General features: G+C 52.2%; 1 protein-coding gene across 3 annotated transcripts; it reads left to right on the top strand.

The window, feature by feature from the left end:
* Window positions 1–2581: 2581 nt before the first annotated feature.
* Window positions 2582–18149, top strand: LOC140899288 (POU domain, class 5, transcription factor 3). Of its 3 annotated transcripts, XM_073314542.2 has the most exons (6): window positions 2582–3320; window positions 9847–9985; window positions 10660–10790; window positions 14883–15047; window positions 16267–16459; window positions 17845–18149. In XM_073314542.2, exons 1-6 carry the CDS (start codon window positions 2712–2714, stop codon window positions 17865–17867), a joined length of 1260 nt encoding a protein of 419 aa, XP_073170643.2. In that variant the 5' UTR covers window positions 2582–2711; the 3' UTR covers window positions 17868–18149. The 3 variants fall into 3 exon arrangements, with proteins under 3 accessions (XP_073170643.2, XP_073170641.2, XP_073170642.2); XM_073314540.2 differs by lacking the exon at window positions 17845–18149 and having other exon boundaries at window positions 16267–16625; XM_073314541.2 differs by lacking the exon at window positions 17845–18149 and having other exon boundaries at window positions 9871–9985; window positions 16267–16625.
* Window positions 18150–18396: the final 247 nt, after the last annotated feature.

An 18396-nucleotide genomic window follows, 5' to 3' on the forward strand; every position in this document is an offset into this window, starting at 1 on the left:
TAACCACTTTATTTGAGCATGAGCTTTCGTGAGCTACAGCTCACTTTCATCGGATGAAGTGCATCCAATGAAGTGAGCTGTAGCTCACGAAAGCTCATGCTCAAATAAATGGGTTAGTCTCTAAGGTGCCACGAGTCCTCCTTTTCAAGTTATCCAGGCATTTAATTCTGGCATTTCTTAATGCTCCAGTGCCTGACTTTGCAACTTTAATGTTCTCGTAATGTCTGATTCTTTCGTATGCAGTGCACTCTTTATATTGCTGTGGCCCTAACCCGGTTGGGGCACTCGGCACTATACAGATTATATACCAGAAGGCAGCCCATGCCCCAAGGGGCGCACGGTCTGAACGCTGGGCGAAATCCCCTAGCCCCACTGAAGTCGACTGGAATTTTGCAGGTGATGTCAGGAGGGCCAAGATCCCAGTCTGTGTTTGATGTTTTTGCAATTCGGGGGCAGATTTAGGGCGTTTTCCTCCTGAGGTGCTGAGCATCTTGCAGAGCCCATTGACCTCAGCTGGAGTCAGAGTACTCAGCTCTTCTTTATAGCGACTACAGGCAGCTTGCAGCCCACCAGCAATAATCCACAGCAATTGTATAAATCAGTGACAGCCTCTCCTCTGTTCAGAGCCTGCTGGTGGCTCTGTCCCAAACACAAAGGAAAGGAGCTTTTCAGACTTATCTCTTTGGCATATCTCTGAGTGAGAGACTCCAAACAGCAGTTATCAACCAGCCAAGTTAATCAATAGATGAAGTCACTGGTAGCAGATTGGGTCCAGGCAAGCGCCATGCTGCTGAAGTTGTCCGGCTCTCATGTTCCCCGGGCTTCATCCTGCCCAGACACTGGCATCTCCCGTCCCTGCTGCAGGGACTGTCTGGGGGTGATGGGAGGTATGCACCAAGCTATGCTCATTACATAATGTATTGAAAGGGTAATCCTGGCCGTTGCAATCGATATGTCGAAAAGTTACTTTGGGAGCAGAGGGGTGGGGTTTGGGGAAGCGTAATAAACCCAGGCCCAACCACACCATTGTCAAGTGGCAATCACAAACAGAGAACATAGTGACTGTGTCCCATTGTGCGGCAGATGAGTGTGATAGCAATGCTCATGATCAGCTCAGTTTAGAGGTCAGAGACCAGTAAAAGAAAACAAAAGAGCCAGGCCCTTCACCATGTTAAGATTAGGATCCTGTGCCTGTAAATACGTCCCAGAAGTCTCTCCAAGGGGCTCTGATATTTTGCAGCAGTGGCTTGGAAATTCATCAAGCAGGGGACGGGAAAGCAATGGAGCTGCTAGGAAGTGGTGAGGCCATTAAACACCTCTAGGGTGCACCTATCACTATCTAATCATTTAATCCTGGATTTTCTGGGAGAGCAGGCCGGGGTAGACAGGGCATCTGCAAAGCCTGCCTCAGTACTCCAACACCCTGTGGTGGATCTCAGCTCACACTCTGCAGCCAGGGGAGAGGAAGCCCATCAGACAGATTGTTGATTCCATTTTCCACAAGGGAACAAAGGGGGCTGATCTGCTATGGCAGTTTATCATCTGTCTAGTCCTGTAACCTGTCCGAGAGTGGCCAGCACCAGCTGCTTCAGAAGAAGGTCCAAAGACCCCATGGTGGTCAGTAATGGAATAATGGGCCCTTAGGGTTCTTCCTAACCCCAGTCAGTTAGTGATTGGTTGCTGTGTGCCCTGAAGAAGGAGGGTTTCAATTTCCTCATATATATTTTTAGTCCTGGTGAATGTGACTGTGATTGTTCTCATCCAAAAAATCCTACTAGATTCTAAGCCTGGGTGAAATCTTGTGGCAGTGAGTTCCATGGGTGAACTATGTGCTACACTATCAAATGTTTGACTATCAGTTGAAAATGTGCTGCCTTTCATTTTCATCAAATGTGCCTGTGTCCCTGTGCTCAGAGAAAGGGTGACTCACAGCTCCCAGTCGACCCTTGCTATATACCAACGGTTGCAAAATCAGTGCATGGCAGGGCAAGGATTTTGCAACCTGGCCCCAAACTGCTGGGAGCAACTAACCATCCAAATGGGTTTGCAATTGCAATCTTGTAATTTCCCCAACTGGAGTCCAACCCACGTGCAAACGGTTAATTGCTCTGAATATGGAGGAGCGAACAATTCCTGGAGGGCTCCGGCCTTTTTAAACAGGATCCGAGCAGAATAATTCCCACCACCAATAAATTATGCAGCTGGTCGTTTTCATTTCCCTTCTCGATTGATGCCCTCCCAAACCCATGGGGAAGTTAAAGAGGTGGCGGAGGGGGGGGGGGGGAAGATACACGGAGTCTGAAGCTATTTCTAATCAAGGTGGTTGCAAGATGCCCTTCCCCACCCCCGACACACACACAAGAATCAAGTTCATTTACAACCTATTGGTGTCAATTGTCTTAAAGGGGCCAATAGCTGAGCAGGGGCAATTAACAGAGACGCCCAAGCTGGGCCCTTAGCGGGGCGGGGGGAGGTAGCCCCTTGGCTGGCCTTCAGTGCAGGCTCCTGGCCGGCTTAGGCGCTCAGTCGGGTCTCTGCAGCATGGAGGGGCTTCGCCGTGGCCCCGCCGGTGCCCAGCTGCTGCCGTGAGCCTGCCAGCATGCGGAGACTCCTGGCCCTCGCCTCGTCTGGTCGCGCCTGGGCCATGGCGCCGTAGGGGCTCCGAGACCCTTCCAGCGGGGGCCCCGGCTCCGGGCAGCCTGGGGGCGACCATGTTCAGCCAGGAGGGGCTGCCCCCCACCTCCTTCGGCCTGGGGGCCGGGATCCTGCAGGATGCGGGCGGCCAGTTCGGCAAAAGCGGCTACAGCAGCACCAGCCACCAGCCGCCTTTCTTCCCCTTCGCGGCGCTGAAAGCGGAGTACGAGCCCCCCGAGCTCCCGGCGGGGGAGGCCGGCCAGGCTAAGGCCTGGGGCCCGTTCCCTGGCCCAGAGCCCTGCCAGCAGCCGGGCATGGCTGGGGGGCACCGGGGCCCCCAGCTCCTGGAAAGCGGGCAGGCCCCGAAAGAAGAGCCCGGCCAGGAGAAGGGGCGCAAAGAAGGCTCCCCAGAAGGGAAATGCGCCCTCCTGCCCGCGGGCCCCTACTACGCCCACCCCTGGAACAGCCCTTTCTGGCCTGCCTTGGCTGGGCACAGCGCGGCGGCGTCCCGCGGCCCCCTCCCCAGCCAGACGTTCCCAGGGGTCGGGCTTTGCCCTGGGGCCCATCACGCCATCTACCCCGGCGACCCGCACCAGCCCCCCAGCGGCCTCTCCAGCCTGGGCAGCAGCGGCAGCTCCAGTGGGGCGGCTAGCGAGGGAGGCCAGTCCAGTGAGAGTGGGGACGAGGTAAGGATCGCAGCCCTGCGGCCCCTCCCCGGACCCCAGTCCGGGGCTGGCCCGGGGATCGCCCCCCCTCTAACCCCTTTCCGCTCTGCGTGTTCTCAAGGGATCTCCCCCCAGTTCTCCGGCTTATACCAAGGGGGAGGGGAGCGGAGAGGAGCAGCGCCCCCATTTTTCTTCCTCTCTGTCTGATGCTTTTGGGGTGACCTTGTCTCCCCCATTCCCTGACAGTCCCGCTGCGCTGTAGCCGCACATCTCTCCTGGCACAGGCTCCTTGGGGAGCAGCTCCCCAGCGGGGGTGGCTGGGGAGGGCGGGTAGGGTTCCCCAAAGCGATCGATCTACACGGGGCCAACCGGGCTGCTCTGAACAGACGGGTCTCTCTGGTGGCCTGTGTTCCCTGGAGGTGGCGTCCGCAAACGCAGACGAAAAGCTCTGTCTGCTTTTTAAATACGGTGGGCCAGATCCCTGTCTGATGTGTGAATCAGAGCAACCCAAAATCTGACTCTGTGTTGGGTGTGTGTGTAGACACATAAATCAGCTTTTAAAAAGCACCAGGGTTCTTTATGATGATAGTCTTTTATCCAGACTCTCAGCTGCAGTTTGATCTCTCCCCCCCCTCCAGTGAAGTGACCATTGCTCTGTAATGCCAGGGTAGAGATTTAAACTTCTCTTTGTCTCACTCCAAACCCTCATCATTTGGATGTCTCCATTTGTAAAATGGGGAGAATGAAACTCCGCTCCTGTGGGAAGCGTTGTGAGATCTGATGGAAAATGCTCTGTAAGAGCTGGGAGTTAGTAGAGAGGGACTGGTGGTGTGAGCCAGCCGGGGTACAGAATTGTTTGACTGGGGGATTTAAAGACCAGCTGAGAGGCACAGGCCCAGGGACAGCAAGGAAAAAGGCAGGATGACAGGTCCCATGGGATGAAAGCGCTTTGCATTGCAAGGGGGTTAAGTTACAACACTGTTGCTTTGTAGTGTAAATGGGGGTTTAGCTACATTCCCAAATCCTGCTAGAGCTTCCCTACATCTGCCTAGGCCAGTGGTTCTGAAGCTCCATCGATTGCTGCACATTACTCGTCTCTCTCTTTTTGCTTTTCTCTGTATTTTCCTTTCCATTTTTTATTCTTCTTTTCCCTCCTCTGCTTCTCCAGGAGCTCCCAGTTGTCAGCACCCTCCCCCCAGGGGACCATTAGGATAATCTGGTCTGACCTCCTGCATAACTCATCCCAGGATGTCTGCGGGAAGAGGTTACAGCAGTGGGCACCAAGGAGAGCGGGCCTACCAGATCCACCCAGGCACATGCCTAGCAGGGCTTGAGTCTAACCCCTTTAACCTTGCTAGCCTCATGTTATGACTTCCCTCCCTCTTTCTTCCACTCTCCGCCAGGGACCCAACCTTCCCTCTCAGCTCAGCCTGCGGAGGGCTTTGATGACCTTGGGTCTTCTCTGGGGCACCAGCACAGTGACCACAGCAGGTGGTTAAAAGTGGCCTATGGTGCTTAATAATTGGGTCATTGCACTCTGGGCTAGCTGGATGTTCTTCAGAGCTGCTGCTGTCCATGTGAAGTGCAGCACCCTTTCGGTGATGGGGCTCACACAGTGGTTGGGCCCTCCTCTGTCAGGATGGGGAAGAAACTGTTTCCGGACTATCTGGGAATCTAGTAGTAGGGAGGAGTCCAGAAGGATGCCAAGGCTCAGAAGCACGTGAGTTCGCTAGAGGTCTGGTGTTTGCCTGTTTCCCCCCTTTGTCACCTCCCATCCTGCCCAGGTTCAGGAAGGAGGTTGAGTTCCTGCTTATGCAAAAGTGGAGCCCTGATTGTGTCCCATTGGCGGTGGGGAGTGAGTTTTGCTCTCCAGCCTGGTTTACTGCATTGAGCACGTTTCCAGCAGGGGCACCCCCAGTTCGGAGAGCTTTCTCTCAGTGTGGCTAAGCTGTGTTGCCCAGCTGCTCCAGTGCTGGGCTCTTTGGGATCCAGAGATCAGCACCACACAGTTTCTTCCCATGCTTTCAGGGGGGCCTCCCATTCTTACTGCCATGTTTGCCCCTCATGTCTATCAGCCACTGGCATGGTTCTGAGCAGCGGCTTTACCGTGGGCTCCCTCTGCTGGCTGTTGCAGAACAAAAATATTTGTCTCTGTACGCTCCTCAGTGCGATAGCTCAGCCAGCCGTCTCTGAGGACGGGCATATGCTTCTGTTATGTCTGCGCACTCAGCTCTTCTGTGCATGCAGCCCTTCGGCTGCCGGAGCTGCCTGCTTTAAATATTTTCATCGGCATGACTATTATTATTTATTTTAAATGGAATTTTAAAAATCCAGATATTTAGAGTGTGTAGGCCAGCTCCCTCCAGATTATAATAATTTAAAAATTGGTCAGATTCCTGACTCTCAGGTAGATTAAGCAAAAAGAAAAGGAGGACTTGTGGCACCTTAGAGACTAACCAATTTATCTGAGCATAAGCTTTTGTGAGTTACAGCTCACTTCATCGGATGCAACGCTTGTCTCGGTAAATTAATCTAAATCAGTTTAAGCCACAACTAAGCGTGTGAATAGACTTAAGCGGGTCCATGCTGCTGTTTGCACCACTTTAACTAAATCAATCAAAAAACCTGCTTTTAGTGGAAACTGGTGCAAACTGTTGTGTGTGGAGAAGCCCTGCCATGCCTTGGCAGATCTTCCAGAACGGCCAGGGAAAATCAGAATTGACATTCCTGATATTTCTAAGGGGAAAAACAAGAAAGTAAATAATAAACAGAAGGAAAAACTCTTTTCTGGACTCTTTATGATGGACAAAAATTTTAAAGGGCACAGCCCTGGGTTTGGTTTATTCTTTTGTTAACTGCTAATAGTACCGGTGGCAGGACTGTATTTGCAAAAACCTCCCACTGCTCAGAAAGGCTATGAACTAATTAATTAAACCTGTTTCATAAATTGTCCCACAACAGTTCCAGGTGGGGAGAAGGGCAGGTCTGGAAACCTGTGTGTGCAAAACAGTGCATGCTCATTTTGTGTGTGTGTAGATGGAGCTTTCTGTGCAAACGTAGAGTGCTCTGAATCTCCTCTTCTCCTGCCCTGGACCACGTGTTGAGACTTACACCTGGGGCAACACGTGGGTAAGAAGCCACCATTCAGTTTGCCCAGCGTTTTGTACCCCTCTGCGCAGGTGTCCATGATGAGGCAAGGTACAAGAATCTGGGCCAATGCTGCTTTCATCTCCATCTTAAATCGCAGCTTGGCAACTGCTGCCACCCTGCATGTTGTGCCAGTATCATCAAAGCGAGCAGGAGAGCTGATTGAAAGGTGACTCTGCACCTTCTCATAGCAAAACTTTGCTGCTCTGGGTGCTGGGTTGGTTGCAGCCCATCTCTCTTCCAGTGTGAACTCCCAGTGGCTTAGATGAGTTGTGCCCTTGTGTTTTGCTTTGATTTTTAAAGGGGGATTTGATCCTTTTTTGCTTTGTTGGGCCCAGATCTTCAAAGATATTCAGGCTCCTAAATACCCCTGGAATTAGGATCTGAGCCTTCTCCTTAGCACTGAGAGGAAGTTGACAGCTGACAGGCTGAATCCAGATCCACTGGCCCTCTGCTGGTGAGAGGTCTCAAACATAACACACTGGCATCTGCTGGTGGTGGAGGGCATTGCTTGGAGCCCCTCTGCAGGAGCAGGGCTTCGACTTGGAGCACAGATCAGTGTGTTCTCCCTGCTGGCTTCCTTGGGGAAGAGAAAACCCAGCAGCCAGGTACTTCCCAACCTTCACAAAAGGGAAGATACGTGGCCGGTGTCCATGGGCATCGCTCGGTGGAAGCTTGCCTACAGCAGAGGGGGATCTGGCCTCCAGCTTCCCCTCTACCTGGGAGCAGGGTGGGATAGGAAGTAGTACAAGAGGGTGTGGGGGCCCTTGAGAAGGATGGTGCAGTGGCTAGGTACTGGCCTGTGACTCCTTGGGCTGGAGGTTCAGTTCCTGCCTCTGTCACAGAATCTAGACTAACACTGATGAGCTTATCAAAAGATCTACTCTAACTCAAACAGAAGTTATGGGAAATTCTCTGTCCTGCGTCATTCAGGAGCTCAGGGTAGATGATGGGAGAGGTCCCTACAAAATGGTAAATGCCACTCCTGCGCCGGGAGCTGAACTGGATTTTGCAAAACTGCAATAGGCAAACCCCAAAATATTGAAAATGAAGGCTCTGGTCCAGCAGTCACTAGGCGGTACGTAACTTGACTCAGATGAAAAGTCCCCTTGACTTTGATGTGACTTCTCCTGCATGCCAAGTTAAGCATGTGCATAATTGTTAGCAGGACCATGGGCTAAAATTGTATTTCTATTACAAACCATTCTTTTAGTGGCACAGAATCTTTGTCCCTTCAGAACAAAACTGCTTCAGTGTAGAGAGAAGAGGTGGCCCAGCAATGAGGGCACTGGCCTAGAATTTGAGAGACAAAGGCTGTGTCTACACTAGAGATCTTACGCCGCTGTGAGGTCTCCTGTGGAGCTGCTCTGTGCTAATGGGAGAGAGCGCTCCTGTCGGCATAATTAAACCACACCCAGTGAGCTCTGTTGGAGACGCCAAGGTAGTGCTGTCCAGACACGTTGCTCAGGGGTGGTGGTTTTCTCCCCCCTGCCCCCGACTGATTAAAGTTTTACTGACAAAAGTGCTAGTGTAGACACTAGATTCAACTTCCTGCTCCACCTAAGGCTCTCCGTGTGACCGTGGGCAAGTTACTCAGGGCTTGTCTACACTTGCGGTGCGCTGTATCGCTTAGTGAAGATGCTACCTACACCCAATGGGAGAGCTGCTCCCATGGGTGTAGGAATTCCACCTCCCCGGGAGGCAGTAGCTGTGTGTCCACAGGACGCTCTTCTACGGTGCCGTCTACCCCGGGAGTTCAGTTGGTGGAACTGCGTTAAATCCTCACCCTGAGCGACGTCGTTCCACTCATGTACGTTGGTAATGTAGACTGCGCCTCAGGCTCTTCCTCAGTTCCCCAGGTACAGAATAGCCCTTCCCCGGCGGTTTGGGAAGGATTGAGACATTAAATATTATGAGGTGCTCAGACACTTCAGAGATGGTGGCCAGATAGTATCAGCGATGACAAGTGATTTCATCTTCCCAGTGCATTAACAACATTGCTGTGAACTTACTTTATACAGACAGGCCAAAATGTTTAGGTCCATAAAATCCTAAAGGTGGGATTTTCAACAGCTTGTAAGTGTCTTAGGAGCACAAGTCCTATTGACTTCACGCTGCAAACCTGAGGGAGGAGCATAGCCTGGTCAAAGCGTTGTGACTTTCTTGATTTGTGGAAGTGCAGTGTGGCGGCCGGTAGTGTTGGCTGCTATTTGCTGTGGTGGGGGGGGTTGTGGTATCAGGCCCAGGACTTCTTTTTTTACAGCCTGGCTGAGAGTTTCAAGGCTGAAACTTCAGTAGAAAAGAAAAACTTCACCGTAAAATCTGCAACTCAACTAACAATTTGGAAACTCTTTAAACAAGAACAAACCAGCCACTTAAGACTATAAAACAGGAAGGGAATAAAAGGCAACAGCGATATTTAAATAAAAAAAACCATTTTGTATTTTTTTATCATGATTTTTACCCACCCTGTGTTGGGCAAGTCACTCCACTGACCCTTTGGAAACAGAGATGGTCCTGTCCTGCCTTCCAGCAGAGCAGTGCGTGGGGTTGGGCAGTGCTCAGGTACTGTGGTGACTAGGGCCATCTCTGGGCTTGGGTGGATTTCTCATCCCCACCACAAACTGACCCTAGGAAACGTATCCTGGCTGCGGGGGGCTGTGAGGGTCGGGGTATTGCAGGGCGTCAGCTTGCCAGCTTCAGTCTCTGCCTGGTGAATCTCCATGGCCATCCCACGCACTGATTACCTGGCTTGTCTGCTGCCCAGAGTGGAGTGGGAGGCTTTCATGGGTAAGCGAGGGAGTGTCTAAAGGCAGCGATGTCTGCAGAAACTACAGCTTTCATTTTTAAAGTTACTGACCTTAACGGCCCAGCTAACACCCCTCAGCGCTGACCTGTAGCACCATGTACCCCCCCCCCACTTCCGCTATGCTGTTCCAACTCTGAGCCTCGCCAGCCAGACATCACCCCAGTGGGTGGGAGGTTGTGGCTGAGCTGTTTCCCACTGCAGCGGGCAGCCAGGCCGAGGGAGCCTGAGGGACAGTCGAGGCAGACGTTCTGCCGTGAAGCAGAAAGCCAGAGAGCAGCTTGAGGGATCAGCCTGTTTCTCGGATCCCAGCAGAGCTCTTGGTTCCGTGTCAGGTGAAAGTGATTCCTTCTGGGATTGTTTGCCATCCTCGTGCTGCAGGATGCTGGTTTGTCCATGCAAACAAACAACTGAGGGCTTCACCGAGCCCGTTCGCACTCTCACCTGCCATGAAAGCCGCGGTGGAGCCTGATTGCAGCGGTAGACCTGGGATCCATCTCTCTAGGGCTTGGATCTGCATACATCCCTGAAATGCCTGAGTGAATCCACCTCTCTCCTTGCCAGCCCCCAGCGGGCTCCTTTATCCCCTCACAGAAACGTTTTTGCTGCTTTTGCCAGGACACCACTCCCACCTCGGAGGAGCTGGAGCAGTTTGCCAAAGACCTCAAGCACAAGCGCATCACCCTGGGGTTCACACAGGCTGATGTGGGGATGGCTCTGGGGACTCTGTATGGTGAGTTTCACTTTTCTCCCCCACCCCTCCCAAGTGCATCTGGTGCCTCTGGGGGTGTCTCTTGATGCAGAAGGTGAGAGATGGGGAGGGACAGCCCCTGGATCCTCACTGGTGCTGTGTAGCTTCTTCCCCAGTTGGATGTTCAAAGCGGCTGGAAGGGTTTTTGGATGCTTGTTGCAGTGAGCCCAGTGTGAACACGGTGGCGATTCCGGGGGAGCCCCAACATGATGCTGTAACCTGGGGATCCCTGCTGCTGTCTTGAGGGAGGGGCTCACAACAGGAGATGGGGATCCTGGGGGAAAGCAAAATTATGTGGGGCAGAGTGGATTCCTAGATCCAGCTGTCTGCCGGGGGTGGGGGGGGAGAGGGACTCAAGCTCCCCCAGTGCCTCACTTATGGGGGGAAGGGACAGAAGATGCCCCTCCTCCCCCCAGATAGCAGGTGAAGGGAGCAGACCGCCATGGTCCCTGCTGCAGAGGTGGGTAGGTGACTGTGCAATATTGGGGCGGGGGGTCTCCCATGCATGGATGCAGCCCCCAGAGTCATGGATGCTCCATGCATGGGTCAAGTAGTGGGCAGGTTTCTTTCCCCTCTGGCTGGTGTGCTGGGGGTATAGGATAAGGAGTCTGGCAGCCCCAGGCTTGCCGTGAACGGTGCTTCTCTCTCCCTCCCAGGGAAGATGTTCAGCCAGACGACGATCTGCCGCTTCGAAGCCCTCCAGCTGAGCTTCAAGAACATGTGCAAGCTGAAGCCACTGCTGCAGCGCTGGCTCAACGAGGTAGAGAACAGCGACAGCCTGCAAGAGGTAAGTGGGGAGGGGTGGGCCAGATTGGGTCAGCCCAGGGCTTGGCTCAGCCCAATGGCCGGGACTAGCTGCTTCTGAGCAAGGTGTACGTGACCTCTTAATGGGCAGCTATGGAAGTAGCCTAGTCACTGGGCAAGTTCCTTCCTGACCCCCGTCAGTCAGAGCTTGATACATGTCAGGAGGGCTTATATCTCTTCTGAATGTGTTTTATCCTTTCTGCTGTGACTATGGAGAATGAGAATGTCCAAGGCCTCTAGAGAATCCTGCTGAACTCTTGGCTTTGCTGATACCTTGGGGCAGTGAGTTCCACAGGTTAGTCACGTGCTTTGGGGGAGAAACAGAATTTCCTCAGACTGGTTTTAAATGTGCTGCCTTTCAGTTGCACTGACTCACCCCTTGCTGGTGTGTAATGAGGGAGGGTAGATAGGAATGCCTGATCTACCTTTTCCCATTCATTACTCTGCTTATCCGCGTCATGTCTCCTCTTACTCGCCTTCTTTCTAAACCAAAGTCCAAGGATGAGATTCTCCCCACTGACCAGCCACTGTCCTGCAGGTAAAAGATCAGGGCTGTGTAAAGCGTCTCTAAAAGCACTGGTTTTAGCTGGGAGATGATAGCTGTATGGCTGCCTTCCCGGGACGCCGTTGCAAGCCCTGGTGTAGGAGTGGGTACCTGGGGCAAGGTTGTATGGGATTCTAGGCACCCACTGCAGCCCCCAGGATTGTAGAGTTTTGTTAGCAGCTCAGACACTTTGCTCTTGCATTCAAACTTCTTGGGTCATGTCGCCCAGGCCTCCTGATATTTTGCTCTTGATCAGTTTGTTCCAGCAGCTCCTGTTTAACACCTTGGTCCTTGACCTGAGACAGCAGCTCAGGGTCGGGATCTCCTTGACCTACTCTGAGGCAAAGAAATGATGATTTCTCGCAACCTCCTTATCTTTGCTAATTGTTTCCTTTACTTCTTGGTTAATCCAGCAGACCCACGGATTCTCTTGCAGACATCCTGCTCTGATGTGCCTGGAGAATGACTCCTCAAATTCCACCTTATCTCTTCTTCGTCCCACCCAGTGTGGAAGGGCCTGGCGTTAGGAAGGGTATTGGTAGGGCTGCAGATTTGTCACGGCATTTTTTTATCCAATCGCTGAGCAGTCCTGATAGATTTAGTTAAAGTCACAGCTTTTGCAGGTAGTGGTTGTAAAGTCACTTGAAGTGGGGGGATGTGACATGGTGGGGGAGGTTCGGTCCTGCCCCTGGGGGGTGGGAGGCCTGGTTGGTGGGGGGGGGTGGTGCGGAACGAGCCTACCCAGCACTGACCTCACAGTGGTGGCCCCTGTCATAGAATCATAGAATATCAGGGTTGGAAGGGACCTCAGGAAGTCATCTAGTCCAACCCCCTGCTCAAAAGCAGGACCAATCCCCAATTAAATCATCCCAGCCAGGGCTTTGTCAAGCCTGACCTTAAAAACTTCTAAGGAAGGAGATTCCACCACCTCCCTAGGCAACGCATTCCAGTGTTTCACCACCCTCCTAGTGAAAAAGTTTTTCCTAATATCCAACCTAAACCTCCCCCACTGCAACTTGAGACCATTATTCCTTGTCCTGTCCTCTTCCACCACTGAGAATAGTCTAGAACCATCCTCTCTGGAATTACCTCTCAGGTAGTTGAAAGCAGCTATCAAATCCCCCCTCATTCTTCTCTTCTGCAGACTAAACAATCCCAGCTCCCTCAGCCTCTCCTCATAAGTCATGTGTTCCAGACCCCTAATCATTTTTGTTGCCCTTCGCTGGACTCTCTCCAATTTATCCACACCCTTCTTGTAGTGTGGGGCCCAAAACTGGACACAGTACTCCAGATGAGGCCTCACCAATGTCGAATAGAGGGGGACGATCACGTCCCTCGATCTGCTCGCTATGCCCCTACTTATACAAGTATGCCCCCTGTCCCATGGGGCTGGCCTGGCTCCTTGCTCTGGCCTGTGGGCATGTCCTTCTACCTGAGACACCCAGCCTTGGCCCCTTCTTGGCTATGGCACCGCCAGATCACCGGCCCTGAGCTGTGGTGGTACAAGTGGATGGGCCCTGGCCTTGGTGGTCCCCCCAGCTCCTCAGCCTATGAAATCCCAGATGCAAAGAAAGCCATGGGAAAATCACAGTATCAGTGACATTTTTTACCTCTGTGATAAACCTGCAGCCCTAGGCATTGGCTATCAATAGACCAGTGGGCTAGCCTGCTTCCCAGTGAGCTGTGACGGCACCAGTGTAAGGAGGCCTTGAGCTGACAAGGGAAGGTTCCTTTTGGGAAGAGAGCAGGGTAAGTGAGGACTTGCGGTGTCTAGCAACAGCTAATAACCCTTGCAGCTGGAACCCCTCCATCCCTGTCCCAACCACAACCTGCCAGTGCTCCCAGGCCCTGCTCATTGGCCTGGCTTCAGAGAGACACTTGCCATTTGCATTACCGGAGTAGCAGTGTCTGTTCCAATGGTAGGGCAGAGGTACTTGTAAATAAACAATTAGCCGATTGACCAGACTATTGTGTGATGGAGAGTGTCCAACCTTTTGCAGAGATGGTCGAAGAGTGGGAAGAACTTACAATCATTGTTTGATGGGAAAATATACTAAGATTCCCAACAAATATAATTTGCAACAGATTCTTCAACTGGTTCTGATCCTGGAGCAGCCAGACATCACAACAGCCTCCAACAAGGCAATCATGATCGTTTTCTGCTGTCATGGGTGGATCTGGAGAGAGGCTCCCGTCTTCTTAAATGTTATAGCCGTAGTCGGTGGAGTGAGGCTGGTTGAGTTACCATGGCACGAGGGCCAGGGGCTGAATCTGAGAACATATTGCAGGTCTGGGGGGAAACAACTCTTTGTTGAGCAGTCACAATCTTCACTGACTGCAGAGGTTTCTGCAGGTGGGTACCTGGCAGAAGGTCCTCTGCACCTGGAGCCTCTTCCGCACTCTGCAGTTGCCAGGGGCACAGCGAGGTTCGCAGGATGGGGCAGGCTATTGGAAGGTCATGGGTGAAATCCTGGCCCCATTGAAGTCTGCTCAAATTTTGACTTTAGTGGGGCCTGGATTTCACCCCATATCCTCCCTTCCAGTGAGGAGCAGCTGCAGGAAGGCTGAAAACCAGGGATTTTTCCTTTACCCCGTGTGTGGTGTGGTTCGCAACTTCTCCTGCTCAGCCAGAAGAAGGGAGTGGGAGGTGATGTGCCCTTTAGAATACAGCATTTAAGTCCCATATGCTGAAGTCCAGGGGAGGATTAACCTAGCACAACCTGCTAACTATGTTGCGTAGGTTCTCTGGAAGGGTAAGGAAGGGAATTTCACTAAAGGGAAATTATTGAAGCAATTTGTATCTTGATCCTGCTTCCATTGAGGTCAATGGCAAAACGCCTAAGGTGCAGGCTCAGGACCCGTGAGCAGGTTCCTTTGAGTAATTATTCTAAAGCATCTCTGGGCGTTTAGGGAAGCCGGTTGCTTGGCACGCCCAGCACTACTCCATGTGATAACGAGGGTGGGCCAGCAGTTTGGGGGTCAAAGGGAGTTCAACCCCCAAACACTTTGGGATTGAATCTATTTAAAAAATTACAAAACCTTAATGTGAATAGAAATATTTTAATGAAATCCTTTTAATATTCTCCCAAATAATTGGTCACTCTTTGTATTAGTGTACATTTATACAGACTTTATAAAAAGGGCTAATAAATTATTTAAGCATGCTACAGACATGAATACTATATGTTGTAGATGGTTATATAAATGGACCTGGTTGAAAACCACATTTTTTTTCCCCCCTGTAAAGAAAGAATGAAAATTTTTCATTTTGAAAATGTTCATGGGAAATTTCTGAAACTAAATTCAATTTTCAGAAACAAACATTTCAGTTTGAATTGAAAACCTGCCACTTTATCCCTTTCCACCTAAACACTGATTTGCAGCACGTTGGATTGGCATCTCTCAGGCCTGGCCCTACCCCTCTCCCAGCCAGATATGTGCGCCCTGAGGAGCTGGGAACACTGTTGCTCCACAGGGACAACCTGTAACCAAGTGCCATGGCTTTTGTGGGTTTGTGTCTCTTGCTTCCAGCTGTGCAATGCAGAACAAGTGCTGGCCCAGGCCCGGAAGAGGAAGCGCAGGACCAGCATCGAGAACAACGTCAAGGGCACGCTAGAGAACTTCTTCCGCAAGTGCGTGAAGCCGAGCCCCCAGCAGATCTCGCAGATCGCCGAGGATCTCAACCTGGACAAAGACGTAGGTTTAGATGGAGCTCCCCAGCGGTGGGGAGAACAGCATGTTCAGAAGTCAGGTCCTTAGGAATGACTCTAACGCATTCCCTAGTGGGGTACTTCTAAAGGCCAATTTAGGGCTGGTGGAAATTTTTCCATCTAAACTATTTTTAAGCAGAAAATTGGGTTTCTGACTAAACCAAATTATTCACAAAACAAGTCTGTTTTCCACAGGAGGAGGAGGAGGATTTTTTTTTTTTAAGATTAAAAAATCCAACAATTGCATTTTGGAAATGATACCATGGTGCCTCATGGGATCTGTAGTTCAGTTGCCTCGTGTTCCTGTTCTCCTCTATGAGCTGGATTTCCCAGTCAGACTACATTTCCCATGATGCACCATGGCGAGGGAGGCCCGTGAGGCACCACCTCCCACCACGAGAGTGGCGGCTGTGGCACACGGTGCGTGACGTAGCCCAGCCTAAAGACGGGAATGGGGGGCATCTGGCACCCAAACTGCAATTACCATTCGGTAGGCACTGTGGCAGCTGACACTTTCTGGTATTTGAACTTCTGCCACAAAATTTAAATTGTCCATTGAAAATTTAGCCTTTGTTTTCACCGAAATTTTCCACAGTGTCCCCACCACCCCTACCCTTTACTGTCCAGCTCTACTCCAGACCTCTACTCTGGAGGTGAATGGCTAGTGCAGGGGCTGCGAGCACAAAGCAAACAGCGATAAGAGTATGTTAGCACCAGCTGCCAGCCCACGTCACTCCCCTCCCAGGGGAGGTCTGATTCATGGATGCAACAAGAGTGCCCGTGGGCTCCTTTGGTAGCCAGATTGCTGCCAAATCAGGTGGGTCCCAATAGGTGGGATTAGAGCCCAGACTGCCTCAATTAGTGGGTGCACCTGGTGAAGGAATGTAGCCCTGTTGCAGGACAGCCTCGTACATGCTAGGGACTGTCAGGGTGTCCTGGGGCTCTGTAGAGACCCATCCCTCTGCCTGGCTGACCAAAGCGCTCCCAGCTGGGACTGCTGAGCTGGGAGGGTATGTAGGGCCTTGTGGGGGTGGAGGGAAGGCAGAAAACATCCCACTGGAAAAGAGCTTGAAGCTCCCAAATTGTCTGGCTGCTTTGCTCCCCTCTAGAGGCGGAGCTGTGTGGGGCTCTGCCCCCGAGGGAGAGGTTTTAATGGGCTGGGCTGATCCATCTCCCCTTTTGTGCCTTCTCCCATCTCTGCCTAGGTGGTGCGAGTCTGGTTCTGCAACCGGCGTCAAAAGGGCAAGCGGCTGCTGCTGCCCTTCGGCGATGAGAACGAGGGAGCCATGTACGACATGAACCTGGCCCTGGCGCACCCAGCCTTGCCCGCCGCAGTGAGCTCCCAAGCCTATGCCCTGGGCCCCCCCCCTCCCATCTACATGCCAGCTTTCCATAAGGGTGAGATCTTCCCTCAAGCTTTGCAGCCGGCGGTCTCCATGGGGAACAGTGGCAACTGAACCTGGGGGCTCCCTGGGAGCTGGACGGAGGTGTCTCCTTGGCGGTGCTACTTGGCTGGCTCTCTGGAGAGAACAGCACCCCAGAGATCCTGCAGCTGCTCCCCAGGCGCCTGACTCGGGGGGGGGGGAAGGAGGGGGGAATGGGGATGGGGGATTCACTGTATTGTTTTTATTTGCTTTTTGTGTGAGGGGGAGGGGCAGCAACCTGGGCAGAGGGAGCGGATCACCCTGCGCTGTGGAGTGAGTCCCTGTCCTGCCCACCGCTCCGAATCACTCCTGCTGCAAGGAGCCTGCTTCCCCCCCACCTCGAGTTGAGCTACCTATCCTGCCCCTCCCCCCGGGGGCGGGGCCTCATCACTCATTTGCAAACAATGTTTTATCTATTGTTAGTTTGGAGAAGGAAAAAAAAAAAGCCCTTTTTAGCCATTTCTAGTTTTTAAAATGATCCCGTCTCCGTGTCTCTTTGTTGCATGCAGCAGGGCTGTGCGAGCCCCTGAGGGCCGTCACTCCCATGGGCTCTTAGTCCCAGGCAGCCGTAAACCTGGGAGTTTCCAGGGAGCCTAGGAGGGTTAGGGTGCCCATTGTGTGCCTGTGGGAGTTGAGGCCCTTAAGTCTCCTTGGCAAATGCCAGCCTGTAGCTCAGCCTTGCTCCCTGGGCACGTAGACACATCTTTACCTGCCCCAGCTCTCTGCCTCAACCAGTTGGCATTTTCCAAGGAAAAAAATGTTTCACTGAACAATTCCAGACCCATGTGTACTTAATGTGCTTTCCCTGCCTGGCTGTAGAGCAAAGGCTTCAGCTGCCTTGTCTTCCACCACTCCCACCCCTTCAGCAGCCCTAGACCTAACGAGCGTCTATAGGGCATAGGAGGCTATTCAGCTACCACTGGGCATCCCTGATGGACTCTGCTGGAGATCTGCCAAGGCCTGTAACAGCTCAGGGACCCCACTGTTTCCAAACTGCTGGTGAGAATAGCCTCCAATGCCTCCCACTATGGACCCTAAGGTCTCTACTCTGCACTGCAGGGCTTTGACTCTCTGCCCGGAAGCTTTCATTGTTGGCTCCTTGCAGAATGCTCCCTGGGAGAAGCAGTGTAATGAGTGGAAAGGGATAAAGTGCTTCTCCCATCCCCAGCTCTGTAAGGCTGTGATTCCACCCACATGCCGGCAGAGTGACATACCATGCATGCCAGAGTCCCCTGGTAGAGCGTGGCTTCCATAGAAAACATTGTGCATTGTAACAAGAACTAACCATTTTCGAGAGCCTGTTATTTTCTACTCAGCACTGCACATTTTGTAGTGCTGGACAGATCCTCCTTTCCATAGAGCGTTCTTGGAGCCCAGCGTGAATGTGTGCCGGGGTCAAACAGGCAAGAGAAAGAATGTGGGATGCTGCAAGCTCCACCCCCAACCAATCTCCACTCCCCTCAGATGCCAGAATGGAGCTCCACACTCAGAAGATGGCACCGATGTTCTGGCTATGACCATGTGTGTCCTCTGGGCTGGACAGCGTTCAGATATGCTGCTGGGCTCCTCCCCGGGCTCTCCCTTGAGGTGCCCATGCCTTGCTGGGCAGCTTGGGCTTCATTGCCTCTTGGCTGGCAATAAATATAATCAATTAAGAACATAAGAATGGCCATACTATGTCAGACCCATGGTCCATCTAGCCCAGTATCCTGGCTTCCGACAGTGGCCAATGCCAGGTGCTTCAAAGGGAATGAATAGAAACGGGCAATTATCAAGTGATCCGTCCCACCATCCAGTCCCAACATCTGGCGGTCAGAGGCTTAGGGACACCCAGAGCACAGGGTTGCATCTCTGACTTTCCTGGTTAATCGCCATTGATGGACCTATCCTCCATCAATTTATCTAATTGTT

This window comes from Lepidochelys kempii, chromosome 16, assembly GCF_965140285.1.
Source record: "Lepidochelys kempii isolate rLepKem1 chromosome 16, rLepKem1.hap1, whole genome shotgun sequence".
Lineage (NCBI taxonomy): Eukaryota > Metazoa > Chordata > Testudines > Cheloniidae > Lepidochelys > Lepidochelys kempii.

Coding starts and splice junctions, on each gene's coding strand:
- LOC140899288 (XM_073314540.2), top strand. CDS start 2,712: ATGTTCAGCCAGGAGGGGCTGCCCCCCACCTCCTTCGGCCTGGGGGCC. Junction 10,791..14,882: donor ACAGCGACAGCCTGCAAGAG/GTAAGTGGGGAG, acceptor TCTTGCTTCCAG/CTGTGCAATGCAGAACAAGT. Junction 15,048..16,266: donor ATCTCAACCTGGACAAAGAC/GTAGGTTTAGAT, acceptor ATCTCTGCCTAG/GTGGTGCGAGTCTGGTTCTG.